Genomic DNA, 25,187 nt, shown 5'->3' on the forward strand with positions numbered 1-25,187 from the left:
GGATTTTATTACATTTATTAATTTGAATCACGATAATCTTGTTTTTAACTGTGAATACAGTATGGAGAAAGTGAACTTTTTAGATTTAGTCATCACAAATGAAGCGAATAAATGTAGTACATCCACTTTCTTCAAACCTACGGATCGGAATAGCTATATCCCGCTAGGGAGCTGCCATCATCCTAATTGGCTCAAGGCAATACCATCAGGACAATTTTTGAGAGTTTTTAGGAACTGTACCCATCTAGATGATTATTTAAGGCAGTCTGGTGTACTAATTGAGAGATTTGCTGAGAAAGGCTATGAATATGAAAAATTGATACAGCTACGTGACGAAATTGGTACTAGAAACAGAGTGGACTTGTTTGCAGGACATGACCAGCAAATAGAAAAAGCAGAGAATACGTTTACATGTGCCTTTGTAACTGATTTTAATGTGCAATATAGAGATATAACGAAATTGATTGAAAAACATTGGCCTATTCTGAAATTAGATAATGACCTCACGGGGTTAATAAGTGACAAACCCCAAGTAATTTTTAGGAGAGCACCAAACGTGCAAAATCGGATTACCAGCAGCACCTTATACAAACAACCTATAAGCAATCCCACTTTCTTGGAGCTGGACGGCTTTTTTAAATGTAAGAAATGTTTTGGGTGTCGTGCGTGCACCAATCAACCAAGAAAAGTTACTGAATTTACTAGCACTTTTACTGGGGAGACTTTTAAAATTAGACGTTTTTTTAATTGTAATAGTACATATATCGTATATTTATTGGAGTGCCCTTGTGGCCTCCAGTATGTGGGTAAGACCGAGAGAGAATTTAAAAGAAGACTCTATGAACATGTATATAATATCAAGAGAGCTGAAATTGACCACTCTGTCCCTAATCACTTTAAAATTGCTCACAACAAAGATCCCTCCGGTCTGAAGTTCTGTATAATAGATCAAGTGAAACAAGACTGGAGGGGGTCAAATAAGGACAGAGACCTCTATAAACTTGAAACAAAATGGATCTTCACCCTTAAAACCATGCAACCCAGAGGTTTAAATATTGACTATAATATCAATTGTTTTATTGACAATTCCTGAATGTAATGATCAATTTTGGCCAGTAGATGGCAGTGGTATTTCTTGGTTTATTAAGGATGTCTGTGCAATATGTGATATAATCACCTTTTTTATGTATATATGTTTTAATATGATGGATATTTAATAGTTTTTTATACATATTTTCCAGCCCATAACTGTATATAATATTTTTTAATTTCATTTTGGCAGCTACTATTATATCTTTTAGCCGCGCACGGCATGGATGCACTTGAGACGTTATAGACTACATATCCCATGGTGCACTATGCCCACAGCCAATCATGGAGGCGGCTGTCATTTCGCCTCTTTGCGCGGCGTCACGCTAATGCGCTGGCCCACTCTGTCCAATAGGAGCGCACTGAGGGATTCCGTAGTGACGTACTTGCATCCCAGGCTCCCGTGCGCAGTACACGTGATGCTTTCTGACCTATCAGAGAGTGAGCCTACCGGCGAATCACGCTTACCGGTGATTACGTTTGTAACGGCTCGTTATACCACCTACTAAGGTAACTCCTTATATATTTTGCCCAGTAGCTCAGTCTCCAGCGTTCCCTGACGACGGCGGAAAGCCGAAACCGGTCGGAACTGGAGACTGGGCAAACTTATCGATTCCGTGAGACCTTTTTAACTGTGTATTGGTATACACTATATGCTTGTTTTTATCAAGGGTCCCTGTCAAAAGGACCCTTAAAATACCGGGATGTTTCCTAGCGCTGTGGAGTTCTTTGCTTAAACTATACTGTATACATCAGATGTGATGAGCAGCATACAGAAGTAGTCATTATTAACGACTTACCAAAACTGGCATGAATTGACCTATATAAAACAAGTAATGCATTCCAGAAACAAACACGTACAGGGAAAAATAAATAAAATGGATGCATGCTGCAGTTTTCCGTGCATGGCACAGCAAAGGGATATGGATGCAAATTTCCATCAGCACAGGTGACGTGTCCAGTGGGAATGTGGCCATGGTGTGTAATGGAGTAGGGAAGCTGGCCGACATTTTTGTCTAGATCCTTTCCAGGGAGTGCTTTTGTAAAGAATAAAAAAAAATACTTAGAACCCCCCCCATGAGGAGATGGACTAGCCAAAAACCTGCCAGATCTGTCAGCTTTTACCACCTACTGAAATTGAAAGAAACGTAAGAAAAAAGTAACTTATTGTGCATTTTATTCTAGGAGAAAATGTAATTTTTTTATGTTTGTATTTTACTTTTTTTGTGTGATAATGGTCCTTTAAATGAACAGGGAGGCTATGTTATACACATACTTACAGTTCTCTGATCAATAAAGAGATAGAGCTAAGATAAACTTACTTGTAAACATGTCCCCCCCCCTCTCCCCCACCACCACCTTTTCCTCTTCAGTTTCATTCTGACCTCTTTATCTATCCAAACACTGGAAAATGTGCCTGCCTTCCTGTACCCAGTAGAGCAGACAAAAAAAACCTGTAAAAACCTAGCAAATGGTCTGCTTTAGTTTGCAAAATCAATGTTACCTACACTTTCTCTCATACCTGGTCATTTTTACATGCCCGTGGTTGAGGATACATCTACATGCATCCCCCATCATGAGCACAACACCAGTCCAAATTCTGGTTAGGAGATGATCTGATCACATTACATTGTCCCTACTGATCTTGGCATAAGCATTAATGGTTCATAGTTCCTGCCAGTGGAAATATGAAGAGGAAGACCACATGTGCAATTCAAACCCTTGAAACTCAAATGCTTAGACAAGAGAGCTAATGTATAGGATCCTCTTCCAAACAGCAAAGCCATTTGCACATTGCCAACATTAGCATATATTAAGTTTCACAAAGCAGGACGGACTATAACAGTAACAGTGCCTTACCAGCCTGTCATATTGAAGTCTCTGTACAGCATCATCTTTCCCAGCTCCTTGCGTTGCACTCTTCTTGGAAACTCTAAATGTGTAAACTCATTCCCAAGCAGATGGGGCTGCAGAAAAGCCTGTCGTTAGAGGGAAAAACACACATCGTTAGGACTTCATTTAATTCCAAATTCATTACAAAATGATCCATTAGAAATGATTACAAAATTGTAAAGATCATGCGCATTTAATGTACCGTATCTGATGTGGCACATATTCAAAAATTAATTAAAAGTCAGTGTAAACCCAATCAGATATTCAGCCTTCTATTTTTAATGCATGCAATGGTAAATGTGTTCATTAACAAAGCACAGAGTTAGGGAACTTTAACATCTACACTTTTTGCTATACATATAGTGAAAGTACCTGTTTGGCTGCATCATGTAGTTCCATTTTCTGCAGAGATGACCATGCAATTTTACTGGTGAAGTTGTTGTACTGTTATCTCCCCCTATCCCAGTATCACCCACATGAGGTAGTAGGAGAGGAGCTGAGAGGGAACACTAGCTATTCTTCCCCATGCTGCAGCATTTGATTTGCATTACAAATTGCATCAACTTATTGACCATCCCTCATTCCAACCCAGCTCCTCTGTCTGCTGTTGAGCCAGGGCTGAAAATATAGCACATTGTCATCTCCCTGTCTATGCTCAGGGAGTAAAAAAAAAATTAATATTCCCCACAACCTCCCAAGTGTCTTTATAAAAGGGTTAGATAAGAGATAGATGCCTAAAAATCTGGCATGCCAAAGGCCTCTGGCCGCATGGCATCCACAATCTTGTACTTTTCCGGACAAAGACCTTAGATTGCCGCAAGGATTTTCAAAGTCTTCAACCAAACATGGTATTTTGAACTGTATTTTAGACATTCTATTTCATTTTTTCATCTCGTACTTATTTCTATAACCCAGTCTGTTCCGACTGACAGGTGTATTTACCTGTTGGTTTAAAGTATATCTGTGTGTATAGTTTTATAAAACTAACGATTGAATCGTTTCAGTCTTGCCCTTGTTTCTGCTTATCTGATCGTTGCTTTGAACTCTGCCTCAGAAGAGACAAACTGCTATGTCTTTTATAAAATTGTTGATTTGCTAGCCAGGTTGTAAAATAACCGCTTCTTCCTTTTAGGAGTAGCTAGGTGGAGTCTGTCTGCTCCCATTTAATACAGACAGTGGTGGCAGTATTACCATAAATTTCCAGTGCAAAAATCGATAATTTTATTTTACCGATTGTACATAAAATCAAGATTGTATCATGTATGGTCCCATCAACCAATTTTAAATGTTTACCACACTCACAGTGTATTTGCCTCCAGTGAATGAGACCTGCATGGCAACTGTGGCCTAGTAAGACGGGATTGGTGAGTGGATGTCACATTGTCAGCAGTGGTGCGACCAGTCTTTTGACTTCAGCCTGTTTACTGTAGTTCAAGCCTTCGGATGCAACTATTCCCCGTATGGTAACAGCGGCAGATTATGCTTAATACACACGGTACGATTTTACGTGCAATAGATGGATCCGATTGATAAATCTGTCATGTCCGATATTGCTCCCGATCATTTCTGCGCTCAATTTCTCATAGCATTGAATGGAAAAAGATAAGAAAAACGAATGAAGATAAGAGAATCGAGCGCAGAATCGTGCGAAAAAACAATCGGGTTGGAAAATCGTACTGTGTGTACCCAGCATAAGATGGGATTGGTGCACTTTGTCACATTATCATCTGTGATCCAGCAACCAGTCTTTTTAACGTCAGTTTGCTCAGTCTTTCAAGCCATTGGATGCGACTATTCCCCGATGGTAACTGGAGTAAGTTAGACGGTAATGCGATGCTGGACTGTCACAGTTACAATCTGTCTAATGTCAACCAAAGCGGATATTTAAAATTTGGAGCTGACAATCTGGAACACGTATTGACAATGTACAAGTTGTGGCGCTGAAAAGGGTATATTGCTTCTGTTAGGCTGCACCGGTATACAAGAGGTCAACTCTCATCCCCACCTTGGAAAAACTAAACAAAAATAGATACCTGCGCCTTCAATAGTGATTACTATGGTAATTTAATAAAGCTGTCTCGTAGTACAATAAAAACAACAATAAAATACATTAAAATTCGCTTCATGCACACATACATACAAATCTAATTGCCACTTACTACCCAGCACTACTTGCTAATTGACCTCCTTTTACTGACAGCAACTGATATATTTCAGATCTGACAAAATATTGTCAGAACTGGAAGGGATCATGGTCAGAAGAAAATGGTGAGCTTCTGAGAGAAACTGATGGCAAGATAACTATTTAATGTTCATTTGAAGTTACCTCATGTGTTTATTTTAAATATTTTTACTCAGTACAGGTTCTCTTTAAGTGCATTCAAAGACTATTGCGTTATTTTTATTTTATTTTTTTATTATCTTTATTTTTTTAATTTTTGTGATTTGTGATTTCATCATTATTAGTCTGAAGGGTTCATGGGGACGATTCAATAGTGCACTATTGATAGACAAGTTGATTGCCACTAGAGGAGGTCAATTAGCAAGTAGTGCTGGGTATTCAGTGGCAATTAGATTTGTATGTATGTGTGCATGAAGCGAATTTTAATGTATTTTATTGTTGTTTTTATTGTACTACGAGACAGCTTTATTAAATTACCATAGTAATCACTATTGAAGGCGCAGGTATCTATTTTTGTTTGGAACACGTATTGATCTGTTGTATGTCAGCGAGATTCAAGTAGTGTGTTTCTTTACACCATGGATGGTGATTTCACTCTGCTGCGGCCAAAACAACAAGTGATTGTGTCACCTATTAAACGGATCATTCTACACGTTCACTAAGGGTCCTTTCCCACTAGCTAACGTGTGCATGAACCCAATTTCGTGCACGTGTCACAACGCACGGAATTACGGCTGGAAGTTGCGCTTCAATGCATATCCGAACTGGTAGTTCTAATTCACCCGTCAGAAAATTGCTTGCGTCGTGCGATTAATGTTACGCAAGGCGTTACACCGTAATGTTCGGGAACACTTTAAATAAATGTGAACGGTAACATGAAAGTCAATAGACTTTAATGTTATCTTGCTTGTCGCATTCTATGTGCGGTCCGTCAGAACTGACGGCACAGCAACTAGTGTGAAAGGAGCCTAAACATATCATTAGGGAATTCCACTTCCTTATTTCATTGAAACAATACATGGGGTGTACAGAGACGCAATGAAAAGGATATGAAATCCCTTTGGGGAGTTGATTTTAACTTAAAAATTCTAGTTCACCACCCAAGCAATGTGATCTTACTTATATACCTCTACAGTATATAGCACTGATCCTATTATCCTCAGTGCTTCCAAATTGAATACGTTGCCGTCAAGAGTATGCAAATACCAAATAGTGTCCTGGCAAAGCTGGCACCCAGGAGTCTAGTGCAGAAGGCAAAAATGCTAAGTTACCATAATAGGCTAAAATCCTGGAACATTACAGAGTTGATCTAGAGAGGAAGTACACACATGTAAAAAGGGCACCAGGGATTTGTGGATGGTGGAAATAGTTGCTAGTAGAATACGAATAGAGTACGAATATTCTACTATTGTTCATTGCTAATTCCTATACTAAAATATTGCTACATGTAACTCATATTTTACTATAGCTAACCCTGTTCTCCCACAGAGCCCTTTCTCTACAGAGATCTCAAGCCTAACCGACCCCTCCCTGCTGATGTCTAACCATCCCCTTACCAATGCCTAAACCCAACAACCCCATCTAACAATGCCTAATCCTAACCAACCTACCCCTCCAATGCCAAATCTCAACCTTAAAAGACCTCCATGCCAAATCCCAGCCTTACACCCCCCCCCCCCAATGTCTAACCTTAACTGTCCCCTCCTCTCTCCCACCGCAAACCTGCAAAAAATGAAAAACCTTGTGCGTCAAGGAATTTGGGGTGCCAGCATAAGTGCCCACACAGATTCCGGGAACAAGGGGAAATTTGGGCAGTGGAGATGCCACATTTCCTGCTTCCAGAGAGGACTGCTTTATCACTCAGCAAAAGTAGAAATACATTATAAATAATTGGATGTATGTAGTCAGATACAAGCTTTGTACAGCTCTTCAATTAAGAAAATGTGGAGCACTGTATGTTGGCTGAAAGACATTGCAAATCAAACGATGTGAGGGAAACAATAGAAAGTTTAACATGTACTATGAATTGTTTGTTATGGAGGCTTATTATAATACAGCACATTAGGGACGCTACAGAGAGAAAGCAGAGAAAAGGCTTCACAAATAAAGTGGCCAACAACTAATGTATGGCACTTAGGGACATGGTAAAAGCAAGGTTTCCTATGCCTCAGGTGCACTGATGATGAGCTAGTAAGCTATTTTGCATTCAACCCAAATCTATTGTACAAAGAGGTTTTTGCTGGCTCTAAATGGTTTACATAATTTGCAGGAGCCTCACTCTTCTCCGTTGAACATCCTGTAGGACCTAGAAGGCTTTAACTCTCATCTCCCACTCCAATCAACCCAGATACCGATGCATCTAAGCTACACTTGCACATTTTTTTAAAGCTTCTGTGTAGACATTCCTTGAACCAATAATTGACTTATTGCCATTTTACAGTCAAGTTAAAACTAAAAACGGTAAAAAGTTAATTATATTGGCAATAAGGTGGATAAGTGGATATTGTTATGGAATAGAAGCAAGGTGGAGAACAGAAAACTTTTTTTCACAGGCTAAAAGTCTTGCAAATGCCATACAGCTTACTGCCTCTTCTGTATGCAGTAAGCTGGTGGGCAGGTCAAGCAGGTGTGACCATGTGACACCCAAAGTAGGACATCCAATAGATAACCTACTACATTTCCCAGAATTCTTGCATTTCAGTAAAAATCATGTCTGCATGTAGTCATAGAAGGCAAGTGGTGGGCTATAGACCACCATCTCAGTTTGGTAACACAAAGCCAGTGGTATAAGAGTGCTTAGAAATTAATGGATAGACGCATTGTTGCAGAGAACCATGGATCTTCATAATGGGTTTCTGAATTTAAAAAGTTCAAAAAGTGACACTTCATTTACACCAAAAACATGATTTTTTTTTCATCAATTTTTACTGAATTGGTCTTTTGCATAACCAAAACACTCTGTATTCAAGCAAAATATCACATGAAACCACCAAGTGATATTAAGGACATACGGTACATAGTTGTTATAAATATTAAATCAGAAATACATCTTATATGACTTGTATCTTATCGTGAAAATTTATCTCGAACACTTTTAGCTGTAAACCGTAAAACAATCCATATTATATAACAGAGAATGCTATGTGAAGAAGAAAAAAAAATAAAATAAGAATATAGGCCTATGAGTAACTATATCAAACCTAAACCACCATAGAGACCATGAAACACAACATTGCAGCTGCTGCCTGCACATTCTGGCTATCCCTTAAGGAAAAAATGGTAGCCAAATGGCAGAACTCATGAAATTTGCCTGATTAGTGGGAGCCTGAGGGGCCGGGAACTTGAGCGGACAATCATTGCCTTTATAGAAGGTCTTTATATAGTCTAGGGCAGTTTAATGTAGATTGTTGGGAATACACTATGGGCTTGATTCACTAAGCTCCGCTGCTACAGCAGCACAGCTTAACTACTACAGGGAGTGTTATAATTCCCTGCGCACGCTGTGCAGCTACAGCGTGCGCAGTTCATGGCAGGTCTAGTAGTTTCAAAGAACGATATTGCTGCACTTTGATTGGCCCAGTAGCCTGACTGTCAAGGCTCCGGGCGGGTTCAGTGGAGCGATTGTTAAATGTAACGAAGCGCTCTTTAAACTAATTGAGCCCAGCGTAATTGAACTGCGCACACTATGGCTGCATAGCGTGTGCAGGGAATTGGTAGTGGCCTGAAATCTGATGGGTGAAAGACCCAGATTTTCTTTCTCCATCCTGATCTTGTTTATTGCAGTGAAATCGGACTCCATTCAGTTCTTTTGATGAGTGGAACATCTTGGCTGTAGAGTGGCAGTTGGCAAAAAAAAAAAAAAAAAAAAAGTACTCCTGAATTGGACAAAAAAAAAAAAAAAAAAACAACAACCTGAATGAAGCCCACCATGGTAGCCTAGATTATTTTTTTCAGACTTGTCATGGTGTTGGTCATTGTCTTCAGGATCTCCCTCCCCCCGCTCCTCCCCTACAGTTTCCTGTCCCTGGTCCTCTTTGGAATGCTCCAGTCAGGAATGAAAACCAGGAAGCTCCCCCTAGCTATGCCATGTGACGCAGAACTGCACAGACGCAAGTTCCAAACCATGTGAGCACAGTGAAAGTAGGCGGTCGTCCATAAGTGCTTTCTTTCACTGCACAGATGAAGGTTGAAACTCCTGCCTGTGCGGTACAGAAAAGCTGTGCTTAGCTTGGAGGAACTTTTGGAAGGTGCAAGAGTTACAAAGACCGAGAGGAGGGGGGATAACCGGAGGACAATGAGCAGCACCAGGACACTTCATAAAAGGTAATCTACCCCGCCATGGCTTCATTTAATAGGCTTCTACCTGGTTCAGGGGTACTTTAAAAGTGATGCAACATCAGCTAATCAAGGAGTTAATTCTCTGATAAAACAAGCTTTGCAGCCGAGTGGCTAGGACTAGGAGAACATTTTTGCTTGCAGTTGGGCTCTGATGAGGTCAATCATGTAATCCTACAGGCTTGCTTTAAGATACAACAAAAATACAAAACATGCCGCGAGATGAAAGGTAAAACAAGGCCACACAACAAATGTTCTGAAAGATAGTGAAATGTTTGCTTGGGACTACACCAGGAGTGATTCAGAAGTTCATTCTTGATTACACATTTCTGCTGCCCTCAATACGCTCCCTTGAAGTTCAGACTTCACACAGTAATTGCCAGAGGATGTACAGAAATGAATAAACAAGAGTGACAAATATTCCGAGTAGAACAGCTGTTGCACTTCTCAAATCAATTCCCATCTGCAGCTATATGTTTGAAAGACATCAAAGAAGAAATTGGTAAACATGCCGAGGAAGCAGTGTGCAGTTCTCCAGTAAAGATAAGCCTCAGTGCTGTTCATGTCTGGGTGTACATGATGTAGCATCATGGTGCTCCATACTGACTGCATGCAGTATAATCCAATACAGCATGCCATCACAGAGTTTCTGAACACAGAAAAACAAAAACAGGTGCACTGGCATGGTGCTTAAATCACACAGTTATTATTAAAGCCCTGATTTAGGATTGGGTGTTATATAAAACAATTTAACATTTATTACGTATAAATTGTAGGTTTTGGAAAACTGTGGTTTTTGCAAAGAAAGCAAACTACCTTCTACACCAGTTCATAGACCCTTATGTCTGCCTGAGTAACTAATTGAGGTTGTAATTTTTCACTGAGAGCAAGAGAAGGGGGGTGGGGGGATTGCATTTTAGGCAGTCTGGGGTTGGGCAAACAACTAGACGAGTGGCTGACAAGAGGCAGTTTGCCAATCAAACTGGCGGGTTAAGTGACCAAATATCATGCAGGTTGGCTACGTCAAGTTGTTTGAACGACTTGTCTTTTGAATGCGGATATGGTGCGCATGTAATATTTAAATGAGTTGGTTGCTTAGTTGGTCAGCGCGTGTGTATGTACTGGTCATGCAAATTAATAATAAGTCGCATGGTTGGCCACATTGGGTAGTTAAGTTGTACATACTTTAAAACAGCAGGGGTAACAGGAAGCACAAACAGAGCCACATGTATGTGGCTGAACCAAGGACATAGCCAACCATGGATTCTGGATTCTATGCATTACATCTAGCCTTCAGCCTGGGAAGATATGCAAAGTGGAGACACTTCTACACACAGCAGTTGTCTGTGCTCCAGACATCACTGTTTATGGAAAATGCCACACCAAAACCCCTATATGCTGCTCAACTGCAATGTTTCTCAATTTAGGACAGGGGCATCAGGAGCTGCCATAACCATGCTGGATTCTCGGCAGAGGTGGTCATTAGTGGCAACCTCAGCCACGTTTCATCTAGCGTGTGTACGGGCCTTAATTCTTGTAGAATACAACTATGGGGGCTATTTTTTTTTAAGAAAATCAAAAGCCCTCTTGAAATTAGAATTCATACCCAATGTTTCACAGGTCAGGAAGGATTGTACATTAGTAGTCATAGGGGCATCTGAAGACATAGTACAATCAGAATATCATAATATACAACTTCCTGCAGTTGAGACAGGAAGCAGTATAAAAGAAAAAAAAAGGAGAGGGGGGGGGGGACATAGCCCATACCAAGGAAACAATTAACATTACATAAAATATCCCAAACCCTATCCACCCTGTCTCTTTTATACCCCAAGCATTAATTAGGATTTACGCACAACTTCTCCATGTTAAAAACATTTTAAGCCATAACCAAAACTGGAATCTTATATTATTTATCAGTTACTAAAAAATAAGGACAGTCTGTAGCCACAAACATTTAAGCTTTAAAGAGACACTGAAGCGAAAAAAAAATTATGATATTATGATTTGTATGTGTAGTACAGCTAAGAAATAAAACATTAAGATCAGATACATCAGTCTAATTGTTTCCAGTACAGGAAGAGTTAAGAAACTCCAGTTGTTATCTCTATGTAAACAAGCCATTAACTCTCCGACTAATGGCCCATACTCACGGGCAGCAAAAGTGGCCTGTCGCCAGCACACGTGAGCGTGCGGGCGACAGGCCGGCGACAGCTCCTCGCCAGGTCCCTCCGCGTACACACGCGGAAGAGGGACCAGCGGCTCGACCAACCCCTCCAACCACCATTTTGGTGGTGGCCATAATGGAGCCTGTGAGCTCATTTTGGCTAAGACATAAGTCTCTACTGAGGCTGCCAATGAGGCCTTCTCTCATCAGTATTAATGATTTAATTTTTATTATATATATATATATATATATATATATATATATATATATATATACATATATATATATACATATATATATATATATATATATATATATATATATATATATATATATATATATATATATATATATATATATATATATATATATATATATATATATATATATATAGTTAGTTGAAAAGGTGTATTTGGGACCTTCAAAATTGTCATGTTTTATTGCCATAACAATGAATTTCAGTGGAAATGTTTCACAGCACACTGAAAACGTAGCCCATAATAGGTTATCTTGCTGCTTCCACCATAGCTTTACTGGATAGAATGCAATAAAAAGTGCAGCCTTTACTTATCTTTATCGTTTTATAAAGCATCAACATTTTCCTTGGTGCTTTGCAAATAAATACCTTATGAACATGTTACCAGGACAAGCAAGGGCAATATGGATAAAATCACAGTTATGTGCACACTTTGTACTAAGTACACACAGCTGGAACAATCAGTAAATGCAGTAATAGCAAGATACTAAAGAAGAGAAGGCCCTACCTGTGAGAGGATAACTTTACATACTGTGACAAGTGTCCTGTATGGCTCATCCACGATGTTTGATCAGGACAATGTAAGTGTGCCCTAATGCTCTCCATACACTACATGGTTCTTGGAAGAGCAGGTAAACAATCAGCATCCACCCAATATTAGTCATTCATCTGGACTTCCACCATTAACCACTAGATATTAGACAAGGCAAATAACATTTATATTGTGCTTTTCTCCTGGCGGACTCAGTACTGGAGCTGAAGCCACTAGGGTGCTTAGTAGGAAGTAGCAGTGTTAGAGAGTCTAGCACAAGGCCTCATCACTGAATAGGTGCTGGCTTACTGAACAGGAAGAGCCTAGATTCGAACCCAGGTAGCCTGTGTCAGAGGCAGAGCCCTTAAAGGACAACTGAACTGAGAGGGATATGAAGGCTGCAATATTTCCTTTTAAACAACACCAGTTGCCTGGCTATCCTGCTAATCCTTTGCCTCTAATTATTATTATTTATTGTATTTATAAAGCGTCAACATATTACGCAGCGCTGCACACTAGATAAATGGGTTAATATACAAAGTAGGACATACAAGGAGCTCACAACAAAAACAAGATCATGCAAATGGATTTGATAACAGTAGTTCAGTGGCATTGGTCAAAGTAGAGAGTGTTCTAGTTCACAAGAGGGGCGACAGACAGTGAGATTGCATAATCAAGCTGGAAACACTAGGGAGGAGGGCCCTGCCAGAGGTTTGCAATCTAAAAAGTGGGGGTAGAGACAATAGGTGCGTCTGTTGAGAGGGTGCCCAGCAGAACGTATTATGGTGCTGATGTAGGCGGGTGCGCGAACATGAAAAGGTGAGTCTTGAGGTCTTTTTTGAAGGTATTCAAGGTATTTGAAGGTATTAAAGGTTGGGGCGAGTGTGATGGCTAGTGGGAGCGAGTACCCGAGAGTGAGGGCAGCCCAGTGAAGTCCTGCAATTGTGTATGGGGGGGGGGGGGGGGGAGATCAGGTTGTTGGATGATCGGAGGGGGTGGGCCGGTATGAGCCTGTGGACAAGATTGGAGACGTAGGTCAGCCAGGTCCTGTGCAATACTTTTAGCCATAGACCCTGAGCAAGCAGATCAGGGTATTTCTTACATTATTGTCAGATCTGACAAGATTATCTGCATGCTTGTTTCTGGTGTTATTCAGACACTACAGCAGCCAAACAGACCAGCCAGGTAACTGGTATTGTTTACAAGGAAATAAATATCCAGACACTGCTTTTAGATCAGACCTTAGAAATATGTTTGAATACTGACAAAAACACCACTACTGTTGAAAGCCCACCTAGCACTTTACAGTAGACTTTTTTTAGTGGGGGATCCTACACTACACTATGCTGCCATGTTCTGATTGGTGCAGGTCACCCTAATAACTCTACACTAGTACTAGATGCCTGTGTGATTTGTGTGCCCTATTCTAATACTACATCTCTTTCTCAGATTGGTGGCAGTCACCAATGTCTCCTACTGCAAGCTTTGTACTGCTATAATACCACACAAGCGTTCATTACACACCACTCCGCCCATGTACCTCCCCCCATGGTCTCATCTAACGTAACGGAGAACAGATTCATATGTTAGATTGATGTATATCAAATCAAAATTGTTAGATACCATTTTTTTAAATAATGTTGAAGTGTAATCTATTGGAAAATGACTATCTTAGATTTAATCTGATGCAACACAAGAGAAAAAAATGATGTTAAGGAATAACCAGCAGGGCTGGTTTTCTGGAAAGGCCACAAAGGCCCGGGCTGCAGCCAAACGGCAAATGGTGAGCAACACATGGAAGAGGGGGTGCTACTTCCCAAGACAGCTGTACATGAAAGAGAGGCACTGCAGTACATAGATAGTCCACATGGGATGGGGTGGCTGCTCATGGAGTGGGGGATGCTGCTGCACATAGAGGGGAAAGTTGGCCTAGGGCAGTGATGGCTAACCTTGGCACTCCAGACAAAACTACAAATCCCATCATGCCTCTGCCTCCCCAAGTTATGCTTAGAGCTGTCAGAGTATTGCAATTGCAAGGTTAGCCATCACTGGCCTAAGGGCTCGAAAAGAAAGAATCTGGCCTTGCTTACCAGCATACTTTGTAGAATATATGGCATGACATGCAGTAATCTGAAGAGCAGACAGTACAGCAGTTGCTGCTCAGATCATTTCTTCTACAATTCCGATTAACCATCCCCATCCCTCTGACTGTGTTCATCTGCAGCTGATGTACTAGAAAGGCAATGCAAGCCACCTCTTCATTTAAATCTCTTTGAATTGCATCATCCCTGCTGACTTCACACTCAGATTCCTAGACTAAGCCATCCCTTCGGAAGCAGCCTACACTAAAGTGAAAATGTTACATATTTAAATTATAAGGTACATATTTAACTTACAAGAATACAAATCACTGTCCTTGAAAACGCAGACATCCTAATGGAAAGGATTTTCAACAGGAAAACAGATAACACAATCGGGGAGCACGATGCAGCATTTATGATTAAAATTTCCGCTATACAGATGTTTTGTGTGACTTTTAGTCATGCTAGCCATGTGAGCACGCTCTAATCATGGTGTGCAGGCCAAGGCTTTTATTAGAAGCTCAGCTATGCAGATTACAAGTTGGCTGCAGCAATCAGAAGCACAACGCTTCCAGGGCATTATTACAAGATATATAAAATATTAATATTGTAGTCTAAAAACTGAAAAAAGCAGCTCGTGATTTTTTACTGACAACTTTATACAGAAGAAGCTGGGAATATGAACATGTTGGGAAGTGTCCAAGTGTTTTAGACTCAAACGTTGTTCCTTAAAACAAAGCAAGCCGTGGCCAAGCCTATACGAGGCCCCAAGTGTCTAGTTGTCCTTTAATTGTTTTTAACTTTATAGTTGGCTCTAATAAAATGATACATTTTCATTACCTCTACCATATCTTTTTGGTCCGATGGCATTGCTCTAATAACAATCCTTTAGATAGTGGGGTTGCCTTCTTTTTTGTCTAGTTATTGTATTAGGTCTATGACCTTGTCCCCCCCCCATACATTCTTTTAATAGCAACAATAGTTGCATAACATAATATCCTTGTTTGAATACCTTAAAGAGAATCTGTATTGTTAAAATCGCACAAAAGTAAACATACCAGTGCGTTAGGGGACATCTCCTATTACCCTCTGTCACAATTTCGCCGCTCCCCGCCGCATTAAAAGTGGTTAAAAACAGTTTTTAAAAGTTTGTTTATAAACAAAAAATGGCCACCAAAACAGGAAGTAGGTTGATGTGCAGTATGTCCACACATAGAAAATACATCCATACACAATCAGGCTGTATACAGCCTTCCTTTTGAATCTCAAGAGATCATTTGTGTGTTTCTTTCCCCCTGCAGCTCTCATCCACTGAAGTTTCAGGCTGCTCTTTTCTTCCTGCAAACAGCTCTGCCCTTGTCTGAATTTCCTCAGTATGTGAAAGCCCAGCCAGCTCAGAGGACGATTTATCCAGCTTGTAAAAGATAAGAGAGAAGCTGCCCTAATCTAAATAAATACACAGGCAGTGTGCATAGAGGGGCCTGGAAGGGGAAGTTCATAGCAGAACCACAACACTGAAGAACTTGGCAGCCTTCCAGACACAGGTCGACAAGTCTGACAGGGGAAAGATACATTGATTTATTACAGAGACTGTGATAGCAGAAAGTGCTGCAGTAAGCCAGAACACATTAGAATAGCTTTGGGAACTTGTAGGATGATAAAAAACAGGATGCAATTTTTGTTACGGAGTCTCTTTAAAGGACAACGATCCCCAAAAAAATGTAGAATTTAAAAAAAATACATACACATAAAATGTACATTTCTCTAGAGAAAAATGTGCTATAAATTACTTCTTTCCTATGTTGCTGTCACTTACAAACTGACATCACAGATTTTAGGCTAGTCCATCTTCTTATGCGGAAATCTCAGTATTTACATTATTATTTAGAAAAACACTCCCTTTTAAAAGGGGTCTATGGAAAGATGCCAGCCAGACTCCCTAATCATTTGCGCACTGTTTTGGCAGTTGGACTAAGCAAAGTTCATTCAGTAACTGCTTTTGAAAATAGAGAATACCCTGAGAATCCAACCATGAGGAGATCGACTTTTTTAGGTTTTGCCCAGGTGAGCTACAAATGCTGTATGTGTTTCTTTATTCCAGAGTGCATTGTGGGCGACATGATCACTTCACATACTATATGGCACCTACCCTACTACAAATAAGTTATGTTGTAAAGTGCCGTTCACCTAATTCCACGTCTTGATATAGCGGAAAGTGGGTACGTGAAAGTCAGGGAATCTGCCCAGCAATGGTTCAGCTAGTATTTACTGTAAACCGGTTCTAAGTAATACATGACTGCAGAACAGAAAAAAAAAAACCCAAAAGGACCAGAAGGAATGTGCTATTATTCAGGCTGGCAAATACCTTCTGTTTTAAGAAGGCACATTTCGGTTTTGCATAGCGTTTTTAGTAAGGAGGCTGCTGGATTTACCATAAGGCACCGTAGGCACGTGCCTACAGGTGCCTGGTGATGGAAAGACTCCCCTACCCAAGCGCCTCCCTCCTTCCCTATGCAGAGCTTGGTGATGAGGGTGTAAATGTGAGGTTACTCACCCTGCTCTCAGCATTCCACTGATGAGAATTCCCTTCAGTCAGGGGCACCTCTAGCTTCTTAATACGGAGGTTCCTCTAACTACCTGATACTAAGGGACACCTGTAGCTACCTATGACTGTCAAGGGAAGTAAGGGAGAAGTAACAGCTGGGACAGGCCGCACACTTGCTGTGCAGTTTAGTAGGGGTGTGTAGTTTAATGGAGGGCAAAGTCTAGGGTGCCAGGACATCTGTGCCTATAGGCTCCTGTGAGGTAAATCCAGGCCTGCCCTTACACACTCCTACAAGTTCTGGTTCACCATGAGCTTGCTGGGCAATTAGTAAATCTAAATATAAGTGGCATCCTAAGTATATTCAGAAAAGGTTATTTTTATTTTTTCAGTGTCATGCACAGTCCAGTTCACAACAGTCTCAAAAATACTGAACTGGCCCTTGGTTTAAAAAGTCTGAAGACCCCTGGTATAAGTTGTTATACTGTGCTCATACTGGCAGTAAACAAATTACAGTCTTGTGTTCGCCTGTGTTTCAGTAATCTGTCTCAGACTTTCCCCACTGTCTCTTGACGGTTAAATGGACTCTGTATACTCATAATAATCTGTCAGCGGAAGTGCTGATAACATCTGTAAACACTGTGCATTGGAAAGGAGCAGCCCCAGTCATTGCTGCAATGTCAACAGAAATGTGAAAACATTTTTTTTACGCTACGTACACATGCTGGTTTAACCCCCGGCCATGGTGGACGATAAATCACATCCTGGCAAGAATCTTGAAAGAAACCAGCGTGTGTACAGTGGCCGCCCAACATCTCATGCCAGATCTTTAGCGATGCCTACGCACCACCCAATCGCATTGTTCACCCACTATCCCACTGTAAACTGCTCCGCCGTGCGCTGCTGGTTTCCTCACTCTCCCCAGCCATAGCAACAAACACCTTGTTTGACTGGAGTCTGGTGACATCTCTCCCAAAATTTTGAGATAAGGAAGATGGACACTTGAAGACATGCCCATGCCACACCTCTAGCCACATCCCACCACACCCCTCACCATGCATATCAAAAAAGAATTCTGAATCAAAAGTTGCAGTTTTATCATTTACATTACACTGGTTCTTTGTATTATCATTAGTTTTTCTTCATTTTAACATTTGAAAATAAGAAATAGCTCAATTTAATTGATGGGAATACATTTTATAGTCTGTTAATATATGTAATTTTCTACTGAAAAACGTGGTTAACACCGATCTTTACATCTGTCCTGAAAGAGGGACAAATTAGGAAGAAAGAGGGACAGAGGGACTTGGTACCCAAAGAGGGACTGTCCTCTGAAGAGGGACAGTTGGGAGCTATGTAGTGATGCATCTGTAAAGTGTCAGCATTAGATTGGTTGCCCAAGGGATGGAGTACCGATTTCTAGGGGGTGACAAATGCCTCAGTGTGTACAAGGCTTTAGAGTAGATGCAGAATCAGTAATGGAAGTATATAACATTACTGATTATTAATTTAGGACCTGTTTCCAGTAGCGCGGAAATCGGGCCGAATCCACAGTTTCCCCGCAGGCAAATCGTGCAGGGAAACACTGCCATTGGGAATAATGGTGCCGCCGGCCGAATAGCTTGCCATATCGATTTGATGAAGCAGATCATGGAGGACAATAGGGTTTGAACAGTATCGTTTATGAATTCTTCATACACATTGCTCGCTATTCATTAGTTTGTTATTAGCATGGCAAGTTTCCACCAAGTCAGATCCCATTTTAGTTAGTTTTTTGATGCTCACAAACCACAAATGTCTGCCAAGTTTTACACTGAAGAGGATATGTTATACTAAAGCTGGTTACTTGTATTGTCAGAAGCTTTTAATAAGGATTACCAAAATTGTTACTTGTTGACAGAAATGTAGAATATTTAGTTGTTTTTTTCATAGGCAATTATTATATTTCATTATCTAAATGGCTATTTTGGGTTTTCTTAGTATGTGGACATCTTGTAAGCCTTTATAGTGGTCTGACAGAGGGCCTAGTGTATACTAACCCTATTTTAGCTGTATACAAATCCCATGTAAGAAGATGCCAATGTTTATGTGGACTTTGTTGAGTACTGCCATGATCAAAGCTAAATATCGCTATAGTTTGTTTTTTGCTTTTTTTTTTTTTTCCCCAGCAGTTTCAATACTGTCGATTCTAGACAGGAGATCAATTATAAATGATTTAGTTTTTTTTTGCCAAATGCTGTGAAGAAATGTCATCTACCAATAAAAAAAGAAGTACAGGAGGACAATACAAACCCAAGCCTGGAAAATGCTGCGAGTCAAAGAGGAACTGTCGTGAAAATCATAAAATATAAAACACATACAAATAAATACATTCTCCCAGAGTAAAATGAGCCATAAATTACTTTTCTCCTATGCTGCTGTCACTTACAGTAAGTAGTAGAAATCTGACAGAACCGACAGATTTTGGACTAGCCCATCTTCTCATATGGGGGGTTCTCAGGGTTTTCTTTATTTTTAAAAGCACTTAGTGAATGGCAGTTGCTCTTTCCAACTGCCAAAATAGTGTGCAGTGAGCAGGGACGCTGGCCAACATCTTTGTATTAATCATTTTCAGGAATGTATTTATAAAGAATAAATGCCATGCTGAGAATCCCCCATGATGTCAGATTTCTGCTACCTACTGTAAGTGAAAACAACATAGTAGAAAAGTAATGTATAGCTCATTTTACTCTGGGAGAAATGTACTTATTTGTGTGTGTTTTAAATTTTAGGATTTTCGCATTCCTCTTAACCTTTAGCTCCTGTGCTACCCACGCATGGGTCCATCTATATATTTTGCAAACATTTATTTACAAAATTTTCAGTAAACCTGTCTACGTTGTGATAAGATCCATGTGAAGGCTGCAGTCTTTGTCACCCAAGAGGACAATTTTCAAGAAACCAAGTACAGGTTTGCCAGATCCCTTATGTGTTCTCCAGCTTAGGAGAACTTTAATAAATTAACTCTATTGCAATTTCATCCAACAGCAGCATGTCCATCCACACACTACATCCATCCATCTTTAAATCAGCTACAACTATATATAAATATATAAATATATATAATATATTTAAATATAATATATATATATATATATATATATATATATATATATATATATATATATATATATATATATATATATATATATATATATTTTAAGTATATATATATTTAATTTAACACAATCGAATTGACCACAGTTCTACAGTGCTCATAAAGCGTGTCTAGACTTACCAGATACTGAAGCCTTTGGCGCTCTGTTTCTGGAGTAAATTCTGAAGACATTGGAAGTATTTCTCCATTTCGAATAATTATAGCCCTAAGACAGAGCAGACTATATTTGTCAGAATTAACATATAATTACTATTATTCAAGTGAAAATAATTTTTATTTTTCCAAAACAAACTGATAAATAATTAGAATGTATTATAAGAAAAAAAAAGAAAAAAAAAAGAAAACTTACAAAATACTCGAGTTACAACATTTCTGAGACCCAAAGTGGCCTTCATGTACAAATTATAGAAAACTGTTTTTGTATTACATATTTTTGTTGTTTAATGTTAAAGTACTGTATAAACTGTTATAAGTAGTTTAAAAGCACACTGAAAACAGTCAAAAAAACAGTTTATACTATATGTCCAAATCCAGAGTTGTCCGAAAGTAAATCAGTTATCCACATTTCGCCAGGATCATCACAGAACTCAACTTACAAACACATTCATCATACAAATAATCTCAGAATTAGAATAGAAACCTGTCAGCGGGGACTGCCTGTAATTTTATGTTTATTGGAACATTATGAAAAATGATGCAAGAACTATAAATAGTATTAAAAGTAGGTAGGAGACAGAAAAGGCTATGAATTAAGTGCACATTAAGTATTAGTACCCAATAAAAAAAAAACAAAAAACCTTCTTTTAATCTATAAGCTAATCAATGGCAAGTTAAGCTGCATACTCACCTACCAACGCCTTGAAGAGCTCAGTCGGCGAAGGGACCAGCTACCAATCACTGCCGGGCAACAGAGCACCCACGATGCTGTACATTCGTATCATCAGGCTCTGGCATACAACACGTATGTTGCTATGTGGAGGGCAGAGGGAAGACGAGCACAAGTGACAGAGCAGTTTCCGGTGAGGATTGTGTGATGCTCGGGCATCAGGCATCACTAAATATCGGAGGGGATGGATCTTTAGCAATCGTACGACTTTACACACCCGCCAATATCTGTCGTTTATCGGTCGTTTGGTGGGTATGGACCTTTAAAAAGATCTGTGCTGAATTTACAGCACATTAAAATAAACGTATTACTGTTTCCCCCGTTATTCCTCCTCTTCATTTCTCCTATTTTCACCGCTCCCCGCAGCCAATCAATAACTTAATAAAATACAACTTTTAAACCTTTCTTTCTCCCGCCTCTTCTTCTACAACTATAACGCCTATTGTATGGACGGAGGGAATACTTTCTTACTTGTATGGTTAGATCCGCACATTCTCTTCCCATTCTGTACCTCCCTGTGTCAATCCCCAAGCTACAGCATTTCTGATGTTAAAACAAGTAAACTTAGGATAGTTATCCTATTAAGAGAATAATCAGCTCACACAGAGTTGTCAAAGTGAAAGAAACAAAGGATGGAAAACGTTCTGTTAATATATAACCTCCTTACTTCTGTTACAAAGAAATCGACATGCCATGGGGACAGAAGTTCAGGAAAGCTGGAATGCACAACTGTATCCAACAAACAGGGATAGACTGTTGTCACCACTTGAAGACTTATTAGGTTACAGCAGTGTTTCTCAAACCTGTCCTTGTGACTCCCCAATGGTGCATGTTTTGTAGGCAGCCTCACTAATGCACAGGTGGGGTAATTAGTGTCTCAGCTAGGTGGATTCCATGTAGCTGAGACACTAATTACCCCACCTGTGCATTAGTGAGGCTGCCTCCAAAATATGCACCGTTGGGGAGTCACAAGGACAGGTTTGAGAAACACTGGGTTACAGTGCCCAGAATGCAATGCAGGACTTCAGCCTAGACAGGGGCGCCAAAGACCAAACTTTTTTGTAAAAGCGGACCTGAACTCAGAAGTTCCTCTCTGCTCTAAATCAATGCAACAGCATAACCTATAAAGAAAAACATTTCTTTGTTACAGCTGATACAAATCCTGCAATAAATCTGCAGCGTGTCTACTTCCAGTTTTCATGGAAGCAGACATATTGTTAGCATCCTATTTACCAATTAGCTCTGCCGTGGCAGCCAGCTCACACAACTGAGAGATCAAATTACAACTTGTGATTACTCACAGATGAGGGGGAATTATACAGGTTAAACTCTCTAAATATACACAAGGGACATTTCTCTCTGTTTTCCTTCTGTCCTGTGCAAGAGTTTAGGCCCACTTTAAAAAAAAAATTCCTAAATTGCTGCAAAAACTGAAGTCTTTCTGCTGAATGTGGCTGCTTTCCGTTTATAGTGGATACATTTCGCTTTCTTGTTAGTTGTGACATACTATAACAGGATCTCTACCTTCCTGCTCAGCCATTACAAAACTGAGCAGGGGTGTGCTTCATTTCTCTAGTTACCATAAGAGAGGAAGTAATCTACTGTACACTGAAGCCCTCGGGTAATGACCACTGGAGGAGCATGTGTGAGGCACTGAAAGATCGGTTTTAGGTAGAATGAGCTTGTTAGGTAAACACATCAATATCACCTCATACGGTGTAAAGAGAAAATAAAGCTAAAGGCAAGATTAAATACTAGTAGTGTTAGAACATCAATAAAAAGCAGACTATGTGTCACGTGCCGATCGATCAGCTGTACATCTTGCTGGCATAGAGATTGTGGCTCTTGCTGGCTTTTCAGTAATGGCATAAAACTGATTGCTGCATGTGGAGATTGACCTCGTCAGTATTCCAGGGATGTCTCACACAGAATGAACCATTCTTTCACTACATTACATATTACAGCTGTCCTATCACATTCTCACAGCACCGCTGTCTAAAATGTCTAAATGATGGTCGTAAGTGCTTTGCTCTCATAACAGATCAACCATTTCTGCACATTCAATTTGAAGGTGTGATGTTAAATAAAAGTGGAATCCATGGTTCTGGATGGTCCATCGGAGCAAGCAGGTGTGAGCAAACTAGTAATAAATAAAAATGTTGCCTGCAGGCCACAACAAGGGGCAGGTCTGAGTATAGTACAGGTAGAGCGGGAGTGTATGTAGTACCTAGGTCTTTTCATGTATGAGTTCTTATATTGTGTGAACTTTATAGCAAAAGTGTTCTCAATAACATACTGTAAGTAGAAAAGCAACACAAGAGAAAGGTTACAACCTTGGTTTGTATTGCTTTCTGTGTCCCTATTAAGATATCTCTCTATTTTTTGTCCCTGTGACGTCTGACTCCAGGACAGGAAGTTAAGAGCGTTCAGAAATGTTATGGTTGTGACAGAAACAAAACCTGCAGTTATATTTCCCAATACGAGAATCTGTACCAGTTAGGCCTGCAGCCCACTAGAACGCTTCCTGTAGCACTTTCTGCTTTCTAGGAGCGCTGGGGAATAAAGCATACAGCCGATATTCCACAGAAGCCATTGTGATTTGCCAAAATTGCAATCGCTGGGGGCGTGCAGCATTTTCAGTGCAATTTAATTCAAGGAATGCAGGGCTCAAAAAAATATTCCATGAAATCGCTCTGGAAGGCGCTGGTTGATTGGCGTTAAAATAGCCATTTGCAATTTCTAGTGGGCTCCAGCCCTGACAACTATCAATAGTGGGACTTTCCCTCCTCACGAGATTCCTTTTAACATCTCGTTTTCTGGTACAAGAAGCAAGGCTAAATTTCTGCAATGGCTACTCAGTTACTAAATTCTAACAGCGGTCCTCACTGTTTACTATTCAGTCTATAAATCTGAAAAACACTTTTGGCCAAGAACTCTTATTTTATGCGCTCTAATCTGTACATCTGTTATAGCCCACCAAGCAAGAAAGAGGCAGTTGATTGGAGAGGACGTGGGGTTGAAGCGATTGGTGTTTCAATCAGATATGAGCATACTCCTGAATGAGATGAATTTAAGTTACTGCCTCTTCTAGCGTTGTACCTCTTGATGGTGTACAAAGTTAAGAGGCCAAACCCCTGACTTTTTCTCCACCAACTGAGATAAATTCACTGCTACCCCTAATCATATTTCTGATAAACTGTATCCAAGGTGTGGCCACTTTTAAACCATGGTTCAGCCTCCCATTTTTCATATGTATATTAAATTTGCAATAAAGTGGGATAAAACTCTGACATGACATTCAATAAAAATGAGTTCTCCTACTTTGTATTGCCCATACAGTTATCATATTAGGTTTTGTGCACAAGTAATATTGTCTGCTTACAAATTCCCAAGTACAATTAAGTACAATTTATCTGTTCTGAAACCTGCCACTGCATTTTACTGCATAGCTGCTATATTTATATATTAAAATGCATCTAGTGGTCACTTCTCAGCTCTTTCTGCTTCTCAGCACAGTACAGCTGAGTTTCGGCAGTTTTCTAATGTTAACTAAATCTATCGACAAAGAAATGTAAACAAAAGATAATGTTATCACCCCTTTGGATGTGCCCGGATTCATTCCGCTGAAGCAAGGAGCTTTCCACTGAAGAATAAAGTGCTCAGTTTAACTGTTTGAATTCTGTTCTGCTACATTTTTTTTTGTGGTAGGCTTGTTCAGGTTCTATGGCTAAAATGATTAGAGACACAGGATCAAAAGGGATAGCCTGGCAACTTGCCACAGATTTAGCCACCCACTTCACCAACAAAATTGTCTCCATCCGCCAGGAAATATCCAATCTCAAATCTTCACCTCCCACCCCCTCCCAACCAGCTCCTCCTCCACCCTATCCTCCCCTCACATCCTTCACTCCTACTACCACCGAGGAAGTCAACCACCTACTGCAGACTTCCCATACCACTACTTCCCCCCCTTGACCCCCATCCCTTCTGATTTACTCCAGCCTCACTTCACGGAATTGGCCCCAGTCCTCACTACCCTGTTCAACCTCTCCCTATCCACAGGCACC

The 25,187-nt window shown here is 40.1% G+C and overlaps 1 protein-coding gene across 5 annotated transcripts in view; it reads right to left on the reverse strand.

Moving 5' to 3' along the window:
- PPM1H (protein phosphatase, Mg2+/Mn2+ dependent 1H) overlaps positions 1 to 25,187 on the reverse strand; it is a 303,440-nt gene that overhangs the window by 143,697 nt on the left and 134,556 nt on the right. For all 5 annotated transcript variants that reach the window (XR_011030451.1, XM_068276885.1, XM_068276883.1 and 2 more), the window contains exons 5-6: positions 20,355 to 20,439; positions 2,950 to 3,068 (exon numbers count right to left, since the gene is read on the reverse strand). Coding sequence is in view for 4 of the 5 variants with exons in the window: in XM_068276885.1 (XP_068132986.1) it covers positions 2,950 to 3,068; positions 20,355 to 20,439 (204 nt within the window). In the remaining variant the exon portion in view is untranslated. The remainder of the gene's footprint in view (positions 1 to 2,949; positions 3,069 to 20,354; positions 20,440 to 25,187) is intronic.

This window comes from Hyperolius riggenbachi, chromosome 3 (assembly GCF_040937935.1).
Source record: "Hyperolius riggenbachi isolate aHypRig1 chromosome 3, aHypRig1.pri, whole genome shotgun sequence".
Lineage (NCBI taxonomy): Eukaryota > Metazoa > Chordata > Amphibia > Anura > Hyperoliidae > Hyperolius > Hyperolius riggenbachi.